A 19909-nucleotide genomic window follows, 5' to 3' on the forward strand; every position below is an offset into this window, starting at 1 on the left:
GAATTTTGAGAAGAGTTGTGTAGTGGGTGTGAACATGGAGGAGAGAGAGGTTAGGGAGTGTGCAAATTTGCTAGGTTGTACAGTCTCAAGTTGGCCCCTGAATTACTTAGGCTTACTCCTAGGAGATAATCTCAAGAAAGGTAGAAAGGCAACTTTTGGAATCTGGTTGTGGAAAGGCTTAAGAAAAGACTTGCCTCTTGGAAGAAGAATTATTTTTCTCTTGGGGGAAGGATCACCTTAATTAGGGCTGCCCTAGCCAATTTGCCCATTTATTTCTTGCATGTGTTAAAGATTTCAGCAAAGGTGTCCAATAGGTTGGAAAAGTTGATGAGAGATTTTTTGTGGGAATCGGGAGAGGAAAAAAGGGATCATAGAGTGGGTTGGGAGGTGGTGACTAGAAGCAAGAAGGTAGGAGGTCTTGGGATAGGGAACATTAGGATAAGGAATATGGCCTTGTTGGGAAAGTGGTTATGGAGGTTCCCTCTAGAGAAGGAGAAGTTATGGGCTAGGATAGTGGCTAGCATTTATGGGCTTGAGGACAATGATTGAGATCCTAGAATTCTGGCAAGGACTACAAGTGCTTCACCTTGGAAAGCCATTCATGATTTGCTTCCAATTTTCTCCCCTCTGATCAGGTATGATTTAAATTTGGGCAACCTTATAAAGTTTTAAGAACAAACTTAGGTGGGTAATACCCTTCTAAAGGATCAATTCCCCTCTTTGTATGCTCTTCCTAAACTAAAAAGTGAGCCCATTTCCTCCATTGTCCCTTCTACTTCCAGTTTTGGGTTTGGGTGGAATTTAGGCTAGAGAAGGGCTCTAAGGGATACAGATATGGACAACACCTTGACTTCGTTGGGCATCCTTGAAAATGTTTTCTTGGACCCTACAAAGGGAGGTGCCAGAATTTGGACTCCCTCCTCTTCGGGCTATTTTCTCTTGTGCCTTCTTTTTTCCAAAGCTTAACTCAACACTGGTGATTTATTTACTGATTCAACACTGGTGATTTGCTTCAAAGAAAGAGGCCCAAGATTTGCTTATCCTCGCATAGGTGCATTCTTTGCAAAGTTGATGGGGAGACTAGTTATCACCTTTTAGTTGACATTTTGCAAAAATAATTTGGGAGTGGGTATTCTCCCTTTTTGGATGTAGGTGGAACCCCTCTTTGAATGTGCAAACTTTATTTTCTTCCTCCTTTTTTAAGTGACGTTTAAAAAGAGGAAGGATCATGTGGAGGTGCCTAAGGGCTACTGTATGTTGGACGTTGTGGGAAGAAAGGAATTTAAGGATCTTCTCAGATAGGAGAGGAGTATTGAAATTGTAATAGAACTAATCGACTTAAGGGCAACACAATGGTTTAGGACCTCAGATTTATTTACCGATTTTACTCTGGAGGACTTGCTGAGAAAGTGGGAGGAGATTGCTAAGGATGGAAGTAGTAGAGGGAACCCAAGATGACCTGGTATTGGGGGAGTATTTAAGGATGAGAAAGGGATTATTTCAGCTATGTTTTCAGACCCTATAGGGGTAGGTGATTCCCTCAGGGCTGAGATCTTTTCGGTTCTAGAAGGAATCCAAAGAGCAAAGGATTTGAATATAAGGAGACTTGTGGTTGAAGGTGACTCGGAGGTGGTAGTAGGATGGCTAAAAGAGGATAAGGCAAGGTTGTGGAACTTTAGCAATGAAAAGAAAAACTACAAGGCAAAGGACATGGAAGTGAAGTACAGTTGGGTGAAGAGATCTGCTAATTGTTTTGCTTATGGGTTAGCTAAGAAAGGGGTGGCTTGGGGATCTTTATTTTGGGCTTTGTTACTTTATTGCTTTTCTGGGGGCTCTTGCCTTACCCGGGGAGTTAAGAAAGTTTATCTCCCCTTCCTTGTAATTAATTTTGTTTCGTTTTAATGAAAAGCTGTTATTGATAAAAAAATGGATTCCCGGATTTTGACCCTATCTTCTTCTGTTTTGGGTAAACCAATTCCTCCAAGGATTAGGACCTTCTGTTGGGAAGTCTTCTTGGGAAGGATCAACACCTATGATCTACTTCAAAGAAAAAAGCATTTTTTTGGTGCTTATCCCCTAACTAGTGCATTATTTGGGGCTGTTTGGCAAGTCTTTTTGGGAAGATCTTCTTGTAGCTCTGACAGTCAAAAGACGCATTGAGCTTTTGCATTAAGATCTGAGCAGCCTGAAGCCCGTTTGGTTAAGGCATGTCTTTCCGCGCGAAGACGAATAGAAAAAAAAATGCAAAAGCTCTGACAATCAAAATACGCATTGAGCTTTTGCATTAAGATCTTAGCAGCCTGAAGCCCATTTGGTTAAGGCATGTCTTTCCATGCAAAGACAAATAGAAAAAAAATTCAAAAAAGCTCAATTTGGAGCTTCTCAAAAATAGCCCGATTTGGGCTTCTCACGTGTTTTCGGCACGTCGGCTTTTGGCGGCCAGATCTGCTACAAACCAAATGGGAAAAGATCGAATTGTGGTTTTCCAGGCTTGTAAATAGCCAACAAACCGCGCAAAAAGATGCACCAAACGGGGCCTTTGTAAAGCTAAAGGTGAGTCTTGCTATTACTTATTAATTTCCTACCCTTTTGTTTTATCTATTTGGGATTGGTTTTTCTTTTTGTTTGGTTTGGACTCCACCAAATGTACAAAGCCTATTTGACTCTTCTGTTAGTAGCTGGACAAAGAAGAGGGGAAGAGTGTTGTGGAGATGCACTAGAGTTTGCAATTTGTTGGACAATATGGGAGGAAAGGAAACTTCGGTATTTCTGATGATATGGGAGGAAAGAATTCATTGGGAGAATTCTTTGGATTTATTTGATGATATTTCTACAATGGTATTTCTGAATAATTGGAAGGGAGTGGCATCTTCAGCTCCTAGTAAAGTTGTGTTCTCTCCAATGTAGACTCCAAATTTCGGTTTCGCTAAGTTGAACTTTGATGGTAGTACTAAAGGAAACTTCGGTCCTTCAGGTATTGGGGGAGTATTTAGGAATGAGGAAGGTAAATTTATTGCTTTGTTTTCAAGCCCAATTGGAGTAGGGGAGTCACTTCAATCTAAAATTTTGGCTGTTTTTTAGTGTGCAAAAAGGGTTAAGGAGCAAAATATTAGCATGTTGATCATTGAAGGAGATTCAAAATTGGTAATTGGTTGGCTAGAGAAGGAGGATGATGGCATGTAGAGCTACATTAATGAAAGAAGAAAATTTAAGTGGATGACTCAAGGTATGGAAGTGAGACTGTAATGGGTCAAAAGATGTGCTAACTCCTTTGCAAATGCACTTTCCAAGCAAGGGGTGGGAAGGGATCAAATGTTTTGGGCTATGTTGTACTGTTATTCTTTATAGGGAGAGCTAAGAGAGCTTACCTCTCCCTACACCTATACTTGTATCATCTTTCTTTAATAAATTAGTTATGTTATTGATAACACAAAATACCTAAAACAATAGTACAGTAAAAAGCAAAGGCATACCTAAAACAGTGTCAGGTGTTTCGACTGCTGCTACAGTAACCCGAACCAGCAAGAGGAAGAAGAAGAAGAAGAAGAAGAAGAAGAAGAAGAGAAGAAGAAGGAAAATGAAGGGACTGTCGAATCTGATGGGTTAACCCTATCAGTCGACCCCTTAATAGTAATTAGTCTCTAATTACTTGTACAAAGACTAAACTGCCCTTACTTAAGTGTGGGGCAGAGTGTCTCTAATAAAACTGCCACATAAGCATACAACTTAACAAAGACAAGTTGACTATACTACCTTTATTCGGCTCACTCTAACATCAGGAAAATTTTTTGAAGAAAAATCATGGTAACCCTACAATCAAGGTCTATAAATTGCAGAAGGCTTATTGTAACCATTGAGAATACGTATTTGGAATAGGGGCATTATTGTCTTTCTTTCTTATTTGTATTTGGGCACCCATGTAGGGGCATAAATGTAATTTTCCTCGATCTAAAAGGAACTTATGGATGAGAATAGAGAGATACACCCTCTTCTTCCTCTTCTCTTGTCTTCCTCTTTTCTCTTCTTCTCTTCCTCCCACACTCTTGCAACTTGGTATTAGAGCAGGAAGGAATCTTGGAAGAGAGTTTTTCGCAAACTCCTGAACTCAGGAAGACCTACTGATATTAGATTGCTGCCAGATGACGTCAGTAGTCCATATAGGTATTGATGGAACTCTTGAAACTGGTTCAATTTGGTGTGCCCTGATTTTAGGGATGTTTTGGTATGGTTCTCATCTTTATATGATGCTTCTATAATTTTTCCTAGATTTTACAATCATAAGTTACATAAAAACACTGCTTCAATGTTTGGATTTTTTTCACTTCCATTTGAGGCTGGTACTTGCTTGAAACCTATTGTTCTTGGGCTGTTTAAATCTTCTGGAACTATGGGAAGTGGTTCCACATTTTTCCAAGTCCTAGGTATTTTTTGGAAGATTTTATTCTCCTCATGTGTTGTTGCCAATTCAGTTTTGGGCCTCCTATTGGACTCCAACTGAGTCTTGCCTTGTTTTGGTGGGTTTAGTATGTGTCGGTTGGTTTTTGTAGTGTTGTAGAGCTGTCGAGAAACCTATCCAAGTCAAATGGAATTGCCTAAGAAGTGCAAATTATTTCTGGAGTGCTCCTGGGCAATGACGATGTCTCCAGTGATATGATAACCACAGTGAAAATTGATGGAACCAACTTCTTAAAGTGGTCTCAATCAGCGAAGCTTACTATCAGAGGTAAGGGTGAGTTGGTATTCATTACTGGTAAGGAGGAGAAGTCGAAACCTGATAACCCCATGTTTGCCAACTGGGAATATTATGACTCTTTGGTTATATCATGGCTGGTGTGTTTGATGCAACATCATATTTGCCCGTAACTACATGTTCCTCTCCATTGCCAAGGATATTTGGGATGGTGTTACACCCACATACTCCCAGGCAAAAAATATAGCTTGAATCTACCAACTTCAAAGAGAAGCCTGCAATATGTGTTAGTGGGAGAGGGTTGTTGCCATGTACTTCTCTTCTTAGCAGTCTCTATTGGAAAGAAATGGACCACCCGAAGGCCTTGGAATGGAAGAATCTTGAGGATGGTGAACAATATAGGAAGTACATTGAGAAGAACTGAGTGTTTGATTTCTTGGCAGGGTTGAATGCTAAGTATGATTTTACCGGACAGCATATCTTGTGTGTGGAGACGCTTTCTCTTGCTCCTGCATACTCCATGGTACAAAGAGATGAGAGTAGAAGGGTTTCCATGATGCAAACTTAAATAGTGAACCATTCTGCTTACATGTCTTCCAAACCCAAGTAGAGTGTAAACAGACAGGGTGTTAATGAAAAGCCTAATGAAGTGGTATGTTAAGCCAAAACACACCAAGGACAGGTGTTGGAAACTAATTACACATTTGAAGACTGAAAAATTTAGAACAACAAAGAAGGGAATTGTGTATCTTGCTATTGTCGGAGTTGATTGTCCTCTTCCTAGTGTATAAGTTCCTACAAATGATCCCTCTAATGTGATGGAGAAGCTCAAGATCCTACTGACTCAGCTTGAGAGGTTTGGGTCCTCTACCTCTTTCCAATGCTTTTGCGAAAACAAGTAGTGCATTTGCTTGTCAATCTTCTTTTGCTAGCTATTGGATTGTGGGATCTAGAGCTAGTGCACATATGATTGGTATGCCTTCCCACTTCACCTATTATACATTGGCCCCAAGGCGCAGAGGAAGGCAAAGTCACTGTAGTCGATGGATCTCAGGCTCCAATTTATGGTCTAGGTGAAGTCAAGCTTACTCATGATCTTTCCCTGAGCTATGTTCTTCATGTTCCTTAGTTGTACAAAAACCTTTTATCTGTTAACTCTCTTACCAAATCTCATAATTGTTCAATGACCTTTTCCCTTCTCATTGTGTTTTTCAGAACCTGAAAACGGTGAGGATTATTGGAACTAGACATGAAGCTGGTGGATTTTACCTTTCCAGTCAAGTCTCTAAGCAAGGATTATTGTGCCAGACCAAGTCTTGTCCAAAAGAAAATCTGAGTCTTTTGAAGTTGTGGCATTGTTGCCTTGGTCATGTGTCTTTTTAAGTGGATTAAGTTTTTGTTTCCAGACTTGTATCAGTCTGTCTAGTTTGAGCATGCAATGTGAAGTTCACGTCCTACAAGTAATAGAAAGAGTGATGTTGCTTTCAGCTTGATGCACACTAATGTTATATTGTTCATTGATGATTACTCTAGATATACTTAGCTATACTTGGTGAACAGCAGAGATGAAGTTCCTTCCATTGTTCAAAACTTCTTTAAAATGGTGGAAACACAATTTGAGAAAAACATCAAGATAATAAGGTTAGACAATGCTAAGGAGTATTTTGAAAAGTATCTTCAACTCACCCTTGAAGAAGAGGAGGCAATTCGTCAGAGCTCATGTTCCCATACTTTGTAGCAAAATAGTGTAGTAGAGAGAAAAAACAAACATGTTGAATTAGTTAGAAGCCTACTCTTCTAGATGCATGTGCCAACCCACTTCTAGGGAGATGCAATTGAGGAAACAGTGTATCTCATTAACAAACTTCCTTCACGGATCCTTTGCCTTCAAGCTCCTCATCAACTTCTTTTCCCTAAAGATCTTATTTTCTTTCCACTACTCAGAATCTTTGGCTGTAGTTGCTTTGTTCATAACATGAGTCCTTATCTCAGACTTGATCCTAAATCTATCAAGTGCATTTTTCTGGGCTACTCTCCAGTTCCAAAAGGGATACAAGTGCTTTGATATCCACTCTGGCCGAAAGTATGTATCTAGGGATGTTACATTCCTTCAGTCCACTCCGTATTTCCAGCCCACTGATCCTTCTCATTGAGGGGAGAGTGTCAAACTATCAGTGAAGATTGGACTCCTTTTGTTTTCTCGTTCCTGCCTTTGTGGACATTTCGGGTCCATTTTCCTCCCTTCCCACTTGTAGTAACAAAATTCTGTTCCTTAGCAACGATCCTGCCAGTAGTGGTTCATAAGGCACAAATTACTCCTGAGGCTGAATGTCCACAACAATCTAATCACCTACCTCCAGGTAATTCTGAAAGGAACCCTGAACTTCCTGTTCGTATTGTTATTGAGCCTGATATCTCACAATCTGACCTTGACCTTCCCATTGTAGTTTGAAAAGGAAAAAGAAAATGCACTGCCTACCCCATCACTAACTTTGTTTCTTATGATGCTCTTTGACCTTCCTATTATGCCTATATTTCTGCTATCTCTCTGTTTCTATTCCTCGTAATGTTTCAGATGCAGTGCAGTCCCCCCAGTTGATGGATGTTATGAACCAAGAGATGGAGGCCCTCATAAAGAACAACACCTGGGAGATTGTTCCTCTTCCCAAGGGTAAAGTCCTAGTAGGCTGCAAGTGAGTGTATGGATCAACTGAAAGATAGTAATTTTGCTATTTTGTTTGCCTTTTAATGGAACATCTCTGACAAGAGGTCCCTTGGTGGTATCTAAAAGTTGGAGGAAGTTTTAGACATTGTCATTAAAGTAAGGAGAGGTTTTAGATGATTTCCCTAGAATTTTTTATCAGTCTATGGAATTTGATAGTTTTCTCTTTTATAAAGTTGGAACAGCAACTGATGCACTTTTGGAAGGGTCTCTGGTGCAGAAACAGTTCACTATATTGAATGGCTTTGGGTAAAGGTGCAAGAATGTATTATGGGATGATAACCAAAGAGATGGTTCAGTGCCCTTGCTGTTTTTTATTGTGTTATTAGTATTCATGCAAAAACCTCCTTATCATACTATCGTGATGTCATTTCTTTTTCCTTCTTTTCATGAACACTAATTAGCAGATTTCAGGTATGATGGTCAGCGTGCCCAAATTCACAGATTAGCTGATGGATCTGTACGGATCTTTTCACGGAATGGGGATGAAACAACATCAAGATTTCCAGATTTGGTGCATATAATCAGTGAATCATGTAAACCTGTGGCAGTAACATTTGTACTAGATGCAGAGGTAAAACCTTCTTTCGATATGTTGATAAGTTCAGAATATGATTATTCAAAAACGTGTCTCTTTTTTCTGATTGGTAGGTCTTCCATTCTCAGGTAGTTGCAGTTGATAGGAAGAATGGATGTAAGCTTATGTCCTTCCAAGAACTATCTTCTCGAGGGAGAGGGAGTAAAAATTCCTTGATTACAGTGGATAGCATAAAGGTGTGCAGTATCATTCTCTTGTAAGGTTTGTTTATGTATTTTTTGTGGCTTGTACTTCAGCTTATGAATCATAAAGTAATGAATAGGTTAATGCTTGAGATCTTAAACACTAACAAAGTCGTATTAATATTATATTTAGTTGCATCTATTTGTAGCTATATGCTGTAACATTTCTTTGGAATCTCTAATATTTTATACATTTCTACTGGACTATGATCCAGTGTTTTAAAAATTGACCCGGGGGCTGGCCGTTTTTCCTTCCAGGTGGTGGGTCAGCAGTTCAATACTGGGATTAGGCACCTTACATCCCATAGACCATGAAAAGCTACCTGAAATAATAAAAAATATATATATATAATAGAAAAAGAAAACAAAACCCGATCTGAACCACCAAGTGCAAAGTTTGCATATAATATTAACATGCATACATATACATATACATACATACATTACATATGTGTGTGTGTTTAACTTTTTAATAACAACACCTTTATGTATATAATTATATGTGCAGAAAATAATACATTCATAAATACATTATTTTATGGATGCCACCATGTACATAGAAATAGGTGTTATTGAAAAAATTGAAACTTATAAATGAAAAAAAAAACATATATTGTACTTTGCAACCCATGACCTACTGACCATTTCAAGAGGGTCAACAGTTCAACCATCCAGATTGGTGGGTCACTGACCAAGTCAATGCTTTTTGAAGTAATGCCAGGTTTATGGTTAACCTGAACTGTAATCATGACCAAGTTCCAATTGATGCAACACTCTAATACCAATTGTTGAGGGGTAAGAAGGGCTTGGGAGTTGTCAGATGGGGTACTCTGATAACAACATTATGTGAGAAGGTAGGGAGGTAGGGTTTAGGAAGGGATTGGTGAATAGAATGATCGTTTAAGGCTCTTTAGGCTAAACAAGTAAATCCAAGCCTGCAGAAATAAGAATTCTAGAAAGCGGTTAGGTAAAGGAAGCACTTGTTGAAAAGATAATGGTGAAAGTGGTTTGCTGTGCAACCAGGTTTGGTGGGTTCCATTTTTACATGGTCAAACATACAAGATCCCCCTATTTTGAGGAGATTGGATAGGTTTATGTGCAACTAGGAGAGGGATATCATTTTTGAGAATTTGATTCAAGAAACAATTGCCTTTTCTTTTTCACATCATAAACCGATCCTGCTGACGGAGTTCGTAAGGTTGAAAGGTCCTAAACCCTTTCAGATTTGAGGGCATGTGGATGGGCCATCAAAGTTTTCTGGAATTCATGGAGCAGCAATGGAATCTTTATCAGGTGGAAGGTTCAGCAGGTTTCAAACTAATGAAGAAGTTAAAACTTTTAAAGAAGGATTTAAAGAAATGAAGCTCTCAAGTTTTCGGGAATGTTGAGAAAAGAAAGGAGATCTTAGACAGAATGGCTAGGCTGGATAGATTGAAAGAGGATGACAATCTATTTCATGCAGGGAGGATGGAGAGGGAGAGGCTAAAAGCAGATTTAGAAAAACTAATTCTTTATGAGGAAATTTCATGGAAATAGAAAGAGTTCAGTGGCTTAGAGAAGGAGACAAGAATACTTATTTTTTCCAAGCTATGGTAAGGGGGAGAAGAAAACGGAATACAATTTTGAGATTGAAAGGGGAGGATAGATAGATTGATGACCAACAGGAGATTGCTGAAGAGATAAGGAATTCTATGAGAAGTTGTACAAAGCCTTGCCAAGTAGAAAATGCCACCTAGGGGATGTGGAGTTTGGGCAGTTGGAAGAGGGAGTGAGGGAGTGGTTGGAGAGAGAGTTTGAGGAGGGAGAGGTTTGGGCTGCAATTAAGAGGATGAAAGGAGACAAAGCTCTGGGGCCGGATGGTTTCAACGTTGGCTTCTATAAAATGTGCTGGACCATCATTAAGGAGGACCTAATGCTGATGTTTAGGGAGTTTTGGGGGGAGAGAAAGCTAGAAAAATCAGCAAATGCAACATTTATCTCATTCATACCAAAAGTAGTTGTGGCTGTTCGAGTCCAAGATTTCAGACCTATCAGCTTGATTTGCAGCCCATGTAAAATTCTGGCAAAGGTGCTGGATGGGAGGTTAAAGATGGTGTTACATGCTGTGTGGGGCCCACCCAAATGGTGTTTGTGCAGGGAAGACAGATCCTGGGCGGGGTTCTGATTGCTAGTGAATGTGTTGACTCAAAGATCAGAAATGAGGAGGTAGGGGTAATTTGTAAGATTGACCTTGAAAAGGCGTATGATCATGTGGAGTGGGGATTCTTGGAGGATTGCTAGTGAATGTGTTGACTCAAAGATGGAGAAGCTGGACCTTTGCTTGCATTTCATCAGCATCCTTTTCTTTTGTTGTAAATGGAGTGTCAACAGATTTTTTCAGTTCTTCAATGGGATCCTATTTCCCATTACTTTTGGTTTTGGTGGTAGAAGTGTTAAGTAAACTGATCATTAAGGGGTGTGAAGAAGTTTTAATTTATGGGTTTAAGATCGGAAGGGAGGGCTTAATCATTTCACATTTGCAATATGTTGATGATACTTCAATCTTTTTGGGGGCGGATGTGGAGTAGGCTTGTTTTCTTAGAAGCATTCTGAACTGCTTTCAGATGCTGTCTGGTCTCAAGATTAACCTGGGAAAGAGTACCATGATTGGAGTTAGAGATCCAAAATTCTGTCCTTGAGGAGTGTGCAGGAGCCTTGGGCTGTTTGGTTGGTAACTTTTCTTTCTCTTACTTGGGGCTTCCAATTGGGGCTAAGGCTTCTGCTATTTCTACCTAGCAACCTGTGCTAGACAGAATTGACCAAAGGTTGGCCGGTTGGAAAGGAAAGTTCCTTTCTTTTGCTGGGAAAATTACATTGATAAAGAGTGTCCTTTCTAACTTGCTGACTTATTACCTATCTTTATTAAAGGTTCCGAAGACAGTGTTGGGGGAGATAGAGAGAATCCAAGGGGAGTTTTTGTGGAGTGTGAGGGCTGAAAGAAAGAAAGTACATTTAGTTAAGTGGGAGGTGGTGTACAAGGGTAAAAAAGAAGGGAGTCTTGGGGTGCAAAGGGTGGGGGTCTTTAACAAAGCCTTGTTGGGAGAGTAGTGTGGAGGTTTGGTAGAGAGAGTGAGGCTTTATGGAGGAAAGCAGTGGCTAGGAAATATGGGGTTGTGAATTTTGGGTGGGATTCAAAGGAAGTAAGACACTCTTATGGAGTATGTGTGTGGAAAGGGATAATGGGTTTCAATTCTTTAATGGTTCCTCACTATTCATGGAGAGCGGAGAATTGGTCCAGCATTAGATTCTGGGAGGATGACTAGTCTGGTTTAGGGAGGCTCTGTGAAAGTGGTTTGTTGGATGGGAGCTCTAGATGTATTTGCTGCCTTTTCTATGGATTGTAGGATGGAAAAATGTGGCAAATTCATCATCAGCTAGACCTATAGCCACAATGGTATAGAGACCACTAACCCTAGCTTTATCAAACTCAACTTCGATGACTGTAGCTTGGGGAGCCCTGGAAATTCTGCCATAGGTGGGGTGTTCAGAATCAATGATGGAACCTTCTTAGAAGTCTTATTTGCATTATGGACCCATAGGACTAAGAGACTCAAACAAGAGCAGAATGTGTGTAAAAATGGAAAGAGTGGTTAGGTTCTATAAAGTTGTTAGAAAGATAAAGTTTATCTTTTTTCATTTTAATAAATTTGTACCTTGATCATAAAAAATAGAAAAGAGAGAAAATTAAGAGAAGTAGAGACACCAGACATGTATTAAATTTTGCAAAACAGCATAAAATGAGTAAACAAGGAAGGTTATGGAAGGGGCTATCTTAATTAGGGTTTCTTTGATGATTTGACTTGAATACTAAAATAGGCTTATTCTAGAGGAAGTTTCTCGAGGGTTAGGGTTTAGGGTTAAATTAAGAGCAAACATTTGATTGGGAATCCCATTTTGTAGTTTTTAACCATTCAAAATATATACTTTTTGTTTTCACCCTGTGATCTAATGTGCAGAATCTCATTGTACAAGGTTTATAGTGATACTTAATACAATACATTATAGATCTATCTACTAGAATGTCTTCAATGATTACCTCATAGTTTTGACACATCAGAAGAACTATTAGAATCACTTTGAATTCAATGGAATTCACTCCCCAAGCATCTGATAACAATGAAATATCAATAACCTTCATTATTCCAAAGCTTAAATCAAAGAGACTATTTGTAATCTGCAGAATACTGTTCACAATACTTGTAAAATTTTCCTTGCACCAAAAAAAATAATAAAAAAGAAACCACTAATAATTTCCTATCTTCTAAAGCAATGATTATGGAACTTGAAACATCAGTTAATAACTTGACAAGTGATTCCTAATGATCATGACCGTAACCAATAAAATAAAATGACAGAGTGCCCTTTCTGTCCTAAAAATGTTAATAATACATAAAAGTCCTTTTTTTGGCCATTTGGCTTCTCCATCGTTATCTTTTCTTTACATTTTCTAGAGCTCTACATCATCCTAATGCTATCGACTTCTTGTCATGTCCTGGATCTCTACATCATCTTAGTGCCATTGGCAGCTGTAAATGGACCGCTAAAATCAATTTCTAAAGTCCCTCCTAAAAATACAAAAAGGAAGGGTGTGGCCAGATGGATTTCTTTTCATTCCTTAGATCTTGAGAGATGTAAATGCAAGGTTCACTAGTCTCACTTTTACTTTAATAAAGTTGAAAAAATATTCTTTTTAAAGGATATAATCTATAAATGATTTTGAAAAAGAGGAAAATAAGCTCAAGAAACAAAAGAGTGTGGTCTCATTAAATTTGGGTACCCCGCTTGAATTGAATAGGGTCTATGATAAAATAGGTAAAGAGAGCGGATCAGGTTTCAGGGGCGAGTACTCCAAACTAGGTGGATTTCAGAGGCCTTTTAGCAACTTGCCAGATAATCTCGGTGAGTCTTCTTCTTTTAAAATTAGTGGTTACAAAACTACTAACTTTGGTAGTTCGAGGTTGATGCAAGGAACGACAGAAGGTGCTGAAAGATCAAGTGATCAAGTAGGAAGTGTAACGAATGAGAAGGGATCGATAGAGAAGGTCATAGAAGAGCCGATTCATCAGGAGAAAAGTAAAGTTCTTCCCTAAAAAGAAGAATTTACCGCTTACAGAGAAATTCGACAAGGAAGAAAAGAGATGGGAGGAAGAGAAGGAAGGAGTCCATGAGGGTTCTGAAGGCAAAAATCATCAACAGAAAAAAGGAGAGGACGATGAAGTTTTACAAGAAGGCCCTGACGGTAAGGAAGATGCTTTGTGTCAGCAAATTAAGAAAGACAGGATTTGCAGCAAATTAAGAAAGATATGATTTGAGATTTGAATAAATTTAGGAAAGATTAGATTTGAATAAATTTAGGAAAGTCAGATCCTAAGATTAAGGGAAAGATTTAGTCAATCCCTGATTGAGAGAAATTCCAGGAGTTTGTCTCTCCTATCTTTTCTTATTTAAGGTGTATGCTCAATATGTTTTGAATCATCAACAAAGAAAATCTTCCTCTTTTCTCCCTCTATATTTCGCAACATGGAATCAGAGCCATAGGGTTCGATCATGAATTTTAAGGCCGCCATGGTTGGCTCAGGTTCAGCATCTTCGAATGCTACCAGTGGTGTGATGTCTTCGGAGGGAGGTATTCAGCCTGCGGCTATTTCTCTTTCCGAGAATTTCCTTCAAATTACCATTCACAAACTGAATGGAAAAAATTATCTTGAGTGGTCTTAGTCCATGCAGTTGGTGATTGACGGCAAAGGGAAACTAGGCTACTTGAATGGAAAAGTGAAACCACCAGCCACTGATGATCCAAAGTACAGGCAGTGGCGTTCTGTAAACTCTATGGTTACCGCCTGGTTGATCAACTCTATGGATCTGGTGGTTGGAAAACCATTCATGTTTCTACCGACGACTCGCAATGTGTGGGAAGCTGTTAGGGAAACCTATTCAGATTTGGACAATCATTCACAACTATTCGAACCGAATACTCAAATGTGGAAGATGCAGCAAGGTGAACGTGAAGTAACAGCCTATTATATTGGGATGATGGCTGTTTGGCAGGAGTTGGATTTATTTGAAGAAGGATGGGAATGTCCCAGTGACAGTGCTCGGTACAAAAAGAAGATAGAAAGAGGTCGGGTTTTTGTCTTCTTGGCTGGTTTTAACAAAGAACTCGATGAGGTTCGGGGACGTATCTTAGGACGAAAGCCCTTGCCTACTATAAGAGAGGTTTTTTCAGAAGTGCGTAGAGAAGAAGCACGGCGACAAGTGATGTTAAAGAATGTTAGTGAAACAAAAACTGAGAATGAAGGGTCCGCTCTTGTGGCCCGAGGTGCAGACTTAGATGGAGATAAACGAGGAGGAAAGCAGAGGCCTTGGTGTGATCATTGTAGAAAGCCATGGCATACTCGGGAAACCTGCTGGAAGCTGCACGGGAAACCGGTGGGTTAGAAGAAAAAATCAAGCAGTGACAACAAATCAGGGGGAGATGTCCGCGCACTTCAAGTAAGCAACTCGGATCCAGGGCAGCAGTCATCCTCAGAGTCTCTTCCTTTCACAAAGGAACAAATAGAGCACTTATATAAAATGTTTCAATCTCAATCGTTAAGAAACTCTAACCCATCCTGTTCTCTAGTTCAGTCAGGTAATTTCTTCACTGCAGCCATTGCTTGTACCAAATCTAATGGCTCCTGGATACTAGATTTAGGTGCCACTGATCATATGACCGGCACTTCGCAATTCTTTTCTTCATATACACCCTGTGCAGGGAATCAAAAGGTTAGGATTGCAGATGGTTCCTTTGCTACTGTTGCTGGGAAAGGAACTGTACCTATTTCTCCTTCTCTAAACCCCAAAGATGTTCTGCATGTTCCTAACCTATCATACAATCTCTTATCAATCAGCAAACTTACCCTTGATCATAATTGTCGAGTTAATTTTTGGTCTTCTTGTTGTGAATTTCAGGATTTAACCTCGGAGAAGATGATTGGGGGTGCTAAACAGGATGGTGGTCTCTACCTCTTTAATAAAGGATCTACCTTTGGAAGGCAAGACCGACAGACTTGTTTTTGCTCTATCTCTGTTTCTAGTGACAGTGAAGTTTTGTTATGGCATTATCGATTAGGTCATCCTAGCTTTCAATATTTAAAGCATCTATTTCCCAAGTTATTCATGAATAAAAATCATTCAGTTTTCAAGTGTGAATCTTGTGAATTAGCAAAACATCATCGTTCTGTTTTTCATTCTCAACCATATAAAAAATCAAAACCATTTACCATGATTCATAGTGATGTTTGGGGCCCTTCTAGAGTAACAACTCTTTCTGGAAAACGTTGGTTCATTACTTTTATTGATGATCATACTAGGGTAACTTGGGTTTGTCTTTTAAAAGAGAAATCTGATGCTGAAATTGTGTTCAAAAATTTCTGTAACATGGTTCAAACACAATTTCATACTCAGATTAAAATTTTTCGAAGTGGTAATGGAAAGAAATTTTTTAACAATGTGTTAGGGAATTTTTTTGCTGAGAAAGGAATTGTACACCAAAGTTCGTGTAATAATACACCTCAACAAAATGGGGTGGTTGAAAGGAAAAACAAACATCTCCTTGAAGTTGTTAGAGCCCTAAGTTTTCAAACTAAGGTTCCTAAGTATCTCTGGGGAGAAGCCGTTTTAACAGCCCCTTATTTGATTAACAGAATGCCTACACGAATTTTGGATTTTAAAACACCCATACAGGTTTTCATTGACTGTTTTCCAAACTCTTGGCTAGTGACAAACATTCCCTTAAAAATTTTTGGAAGTGTGGCCTTTGTTCATAACCATGATCCTAAACATTCAAAACTTGATCCAAAAGGGTATAAATGTATTTTTGTAGGCTATCCCACTAATCAAAGAGGGTACAAATGCTTTGATCCAGTTTTGAAAAGGATGTTTGTGACTATGGATGTTACATTCTTTGAAGGAACTTCGTACTACAGCAACTCCCATCTTCAGGGGGAGAGCAACACTAGTGAAGATGGTTTTTTAGATGGTTCTGATTTAATGTTTGAATTTGTCCATAATGATGTTCCTCACAACCAGTCACCGAAAGAAAGTGAGGCAGAAAATACAAAATTAGTGGAAAGAAATGAACTAAATATTGAAAATGAACAACCTTTGGTGATGCCATCTCAAAATGAAAAAGCTGAAACAACAGAGATGCGTGTGAAACAGTATAAAGGTGTTATGTGCCTTAGGAGAACTCACCCCTAAAAGCTAGTTGTTAGAGGGAGGGAACCCAAGCACATATATACCCCACAACAGCATCCTATTCTATCGATGTGGGATACCTCACATTAGCATCCCATACTACTAACATGGGACAAATGGATCGTAACATCCCACCACGCTTTTGTAGTCCTGGCGCCCACGCAGGCTGGCTTTGCACTAGTCCACCTAGTCCCGGTCGAACACTACAATACCGACGTCACCACCTACGCCGCACGATTGCAACTGCAAGGCATAGTGTAGGCTCTGATACCAAGTTGTTGAGGGCCCGAGAATAGGCATTTCTCGAGCACCAACTCGTGGAGACCAGCTCCGAAGTTCGTGAGATCAAAGGCGAAGTGAGGGAACTGCGACGTCTGATGGAGATGTTCCTTTCGAGCAGGGAAAGGAACTCTGAAGGAGGGACAGCCGCTAACGATCGCCGACCAGATTTGCCGAAGTCTTTCGGCGAACAACAGTCCGTTAGCCATGGAGCAGCCGCCGTCCCCAAGTACAGCAGGCTGGAGTTCCCGTCGTACAACGGCAACGGAGACCCCCTAGGTTGGCTGTATCGCTGCGAGCAGTTCTTCCGAAATCAACGGACAGATGACCGGGATAAGGTAAGCCTAGCCGCATTTCATTTAACAGAAGAAGCACAACTTTGGTTTTATCGGTTAAAGCAAGAAGAACCCGGGCTCAATTGGCCCCAGTTTAAATCCTATTGCCTTCTTCGGTTCGGACCCCCACTGACCAGCAACCCACTGGGCGAGCTAATTAGCCTTAAACAGACCGGCACAGTTGCTGAATACCAGCGACAGTTCCAAACCCTCCTCGCGAGGGCATCCTCTGTGCGACCCGACCAGCAAGTGGATATGTTCACGGCAGGGCTAGCAGAACCCCTGCGAGTGGATGTCGAGATGCAGAATCCCCCAAATTTGGTCACAACCATGAACTTAGCCCGCGCATTTGAGCGCAAGCTGTAGCTCAGCCGCGGAATTTTTAATGTGGGTCATCCACCGAACTTGTGGGTGCCCCCAAGATCAGCAGCAACGACCCCCTCTTCGGCTACCAGCCGGGAACTGAAACCTCACACGACCACCACCTCTAGAGCAGTGACAAGTACAGGCAGTAACATGGCCACTCCTCCCATCAAGTGTTTGAACAGAGCAGAAATGGCAGAACGTCGAGCGAGAGGTCAATGTTTCAACTGTGATGACCTCTACTCGGCAGGACATAGATGCAAGAGGCTTGTTTGCCTTCTCAGATCAGGCTATTTTCAGGTTTGCATGGCTCCCGGTGACATGAAGAAGACTGCCTTCCGCACCCACCATGGCCACTTTGAATTTTTGGTCATGCCATTCGGTCTCTCCAACGCCCCATCCACATTTCAGTCATTAATGAACGAGGTATTTCAGCCCCATCTGTGCAATTTTGTTTTAGTTTTCTTTGACGATATCCTCGTTTATAGCAAATCATGGGTAGAGCATGTGCATCATCTGCGATCAGTTTTCGAGCTCCTGCGCCAACACAAATTATTCCTCAAAAGGTCCAAGTGTTCCTTCAGGGAGCAATAGGTTCTTTATCTTGGCCACGTCATCCATGGGCAGGGTGTGACAGTTGATGGTTCCAAGATTCAGGCTATCACAGAATGGCCCAAACCTCAATCAGCCAAGGCCTTGCGCGGATTCCTTGGATTAACAGGTTACTACCGCAAATTTGTTCAGAACTATGGATTGTTGGCAGCACCGTTAACCAACTTGTTAAAGAAAAATTCCTTCTGTTGGGACGACACAGCAGATGAAGCTTTTCTGGCGCTAAGGACTGCCCTGTCCTCTAGTGTATCGGAGCCGTATTACAGCAACAAGGGCACCCAATTGCCTTCTTCAGCCGCCGACTGGCCAATTGGCATCTGAAGCTTCCAGCCTATGAGCACGAGTTGATCGGCCTCGCCCGAGCCGTCTAGCACTGGAGACCATATTTGTGGGGGCGGTCGTTCGTAGTCAAAACTGATCATTACAGCCTCAAATACCTGTTAGAGCAACGTCTCACCACTTCCCCTCAACAGCATTGGGTTAGCAAACTGCTCAGGTTCGACTTCCGGGTGGAGTACAAGGTAGGGTCCTCCAATCGCGCAGCTGATGCCTTATCTAGGCGAGATGAAGACGCGATGACTCTGTGTGGCATTTCCCAACCCCGGATCTCTCTGTTTGACGACATTAAGAAGGCAGCACCACAATCTTCGGAATGGTCACCCTTGGTCCAGAAGATACAGTCAGGCACTGCCGACCCCAATTGGTCGCTTCAAGACAAGTTGGTACTATATAAGGGACGGGTCCATCTTCCGTTCGACTTCCCGTTGATTTCCACCATCATCACCAGTATCCATAACTCCACCCATGAAGGCGTTCAGAAAACGCTACACCGTGTCCGGACTGATTTCCATTGGCGAGGTATGAAAACTTCTATTTGAGATTTTGTCCAGAAATGCTCCACATGCCAACAGCATAAATGGGAAAACCTACACCCAGCAGGCCTCCTTCAGCCCCTTTCCATTCCGTCACAGATCTGGGTCGACATCTCCATGGACTTCATTGAAGGACTACCCAAGGTAGGCGGCAAATCAGTTCTCTTCGTGGTAGTCGATCGTTTCTCTAAATACGCCCACTTCATTCCTCTATCACACTCGTACAGTGCCACTTCAGTTGCCCTCGCCTTCTTTACACATGTTTTTCGCTTACATGGGTTACCAAAATCCATTGTCAGCGATAGGGACCCGGTTTTCACCTGTGCCTTCTGGAAGGAGTTATTCCGATTGCACGGCACCACCCTGGCCTACTCTTCAGCTTACCGGCCGCAGACCGACGGTCAGACAGAGGTGGTCAACTGCACCATCGAAATGTACCTCTGTTGTTTCATCGGCGATCAACCGCAACGGTGGGTGGATTGGCTCCCTTGGGCCGAGTACTGTTACAACACAGCCTACCATTCTTCCCTCGGCATGACTTCCTTTCACGTCGTTTATGGCCGGGACCCTCCCCGCTTGCTGTCCTATGAGCCTGGTTCTACTCGTTTGGACACAATTGATCACTCCTTACAAGAACGCGACGCCCTCCTATCCAACATCCACCTTCGCTTACAGCAAGCCCAACTCCGCATGAAGCTCACCTATGACAAGCACCATCGGGAACTGTCGTTCGGTCCAGGACAATTTGTTTGGTTAAAGCTCCAGCCCTGCCAGCAGCGCTCCTTGCACCACAGGGCTGCCCCGAAGTTGTCCTCTAAGTTCTATGGGCCCTTCAAGGTTCTGCGACGGATTGGTAGTGTGGCCTACCAGCTGGAATTGCCAACGACCAGCCGGATTCATGATGTTTTCCACATCTCCTTACTAAAGCCATTTACAGGTGTTCCTCCGGACCAAGTTCCCCCCCTACCACCCCTGAAAG

At 41.3% G+C, this 19909-nt stretch overlaps 1 protein-coding gene across 10 annotated transcripts in view; it reads left to right on the plus strand.

The window, feature by feature from the left end:
* The window catches only part of LOC148854983 (DNA ligase 6-like), a 113069-nt gene that overhangs the window by 73175 nt on the left and 19985 nt on the right, over positions 1-19909 (plus strand). For 5 of the 10 annotated variants that reach the window (XR_016094885.1, XM_088941212.1, XM_088941211.1 and 2 more), the window contains 2 exons: positions 7827-7986; positions 8079-8186. Coding sequence is in view for 4 of the 10 variants with exons in the window: in XM_088941212.1 (XP_088797338.1) it covers positions 7827-7986; positions 8079-8186 (268 nt within the window). In the remaining 6 variants the exon portion in view is untranslated. Of the gene's footprint in view, positions 1-7826; positions 7987-8078; positions 8212-15182; positions 15266-19909 lie in introns of all 10 variants that reach the window. The other 5 variants (XR_016094886.1, XR_016094890.1, XR_016094888.1 and 2 more) reach the window with 5 other exon arrangements.

Source organism: Nelumbo lutea, chromosome 4 (genome assembly GCF_056320005.1).
Source record: "Nelumbo lutea isolate HS-2025 chromosome 4, American lotus-T2T, whole genome shotgun sequence".
Classification (NCBI taxonomy): Eukaryota; Viridiplantae; Streptophyta; class Magnoliopsida; order Proteales; family Nelumbonaceae; genus Nelumbo; species Nelumbo lutea.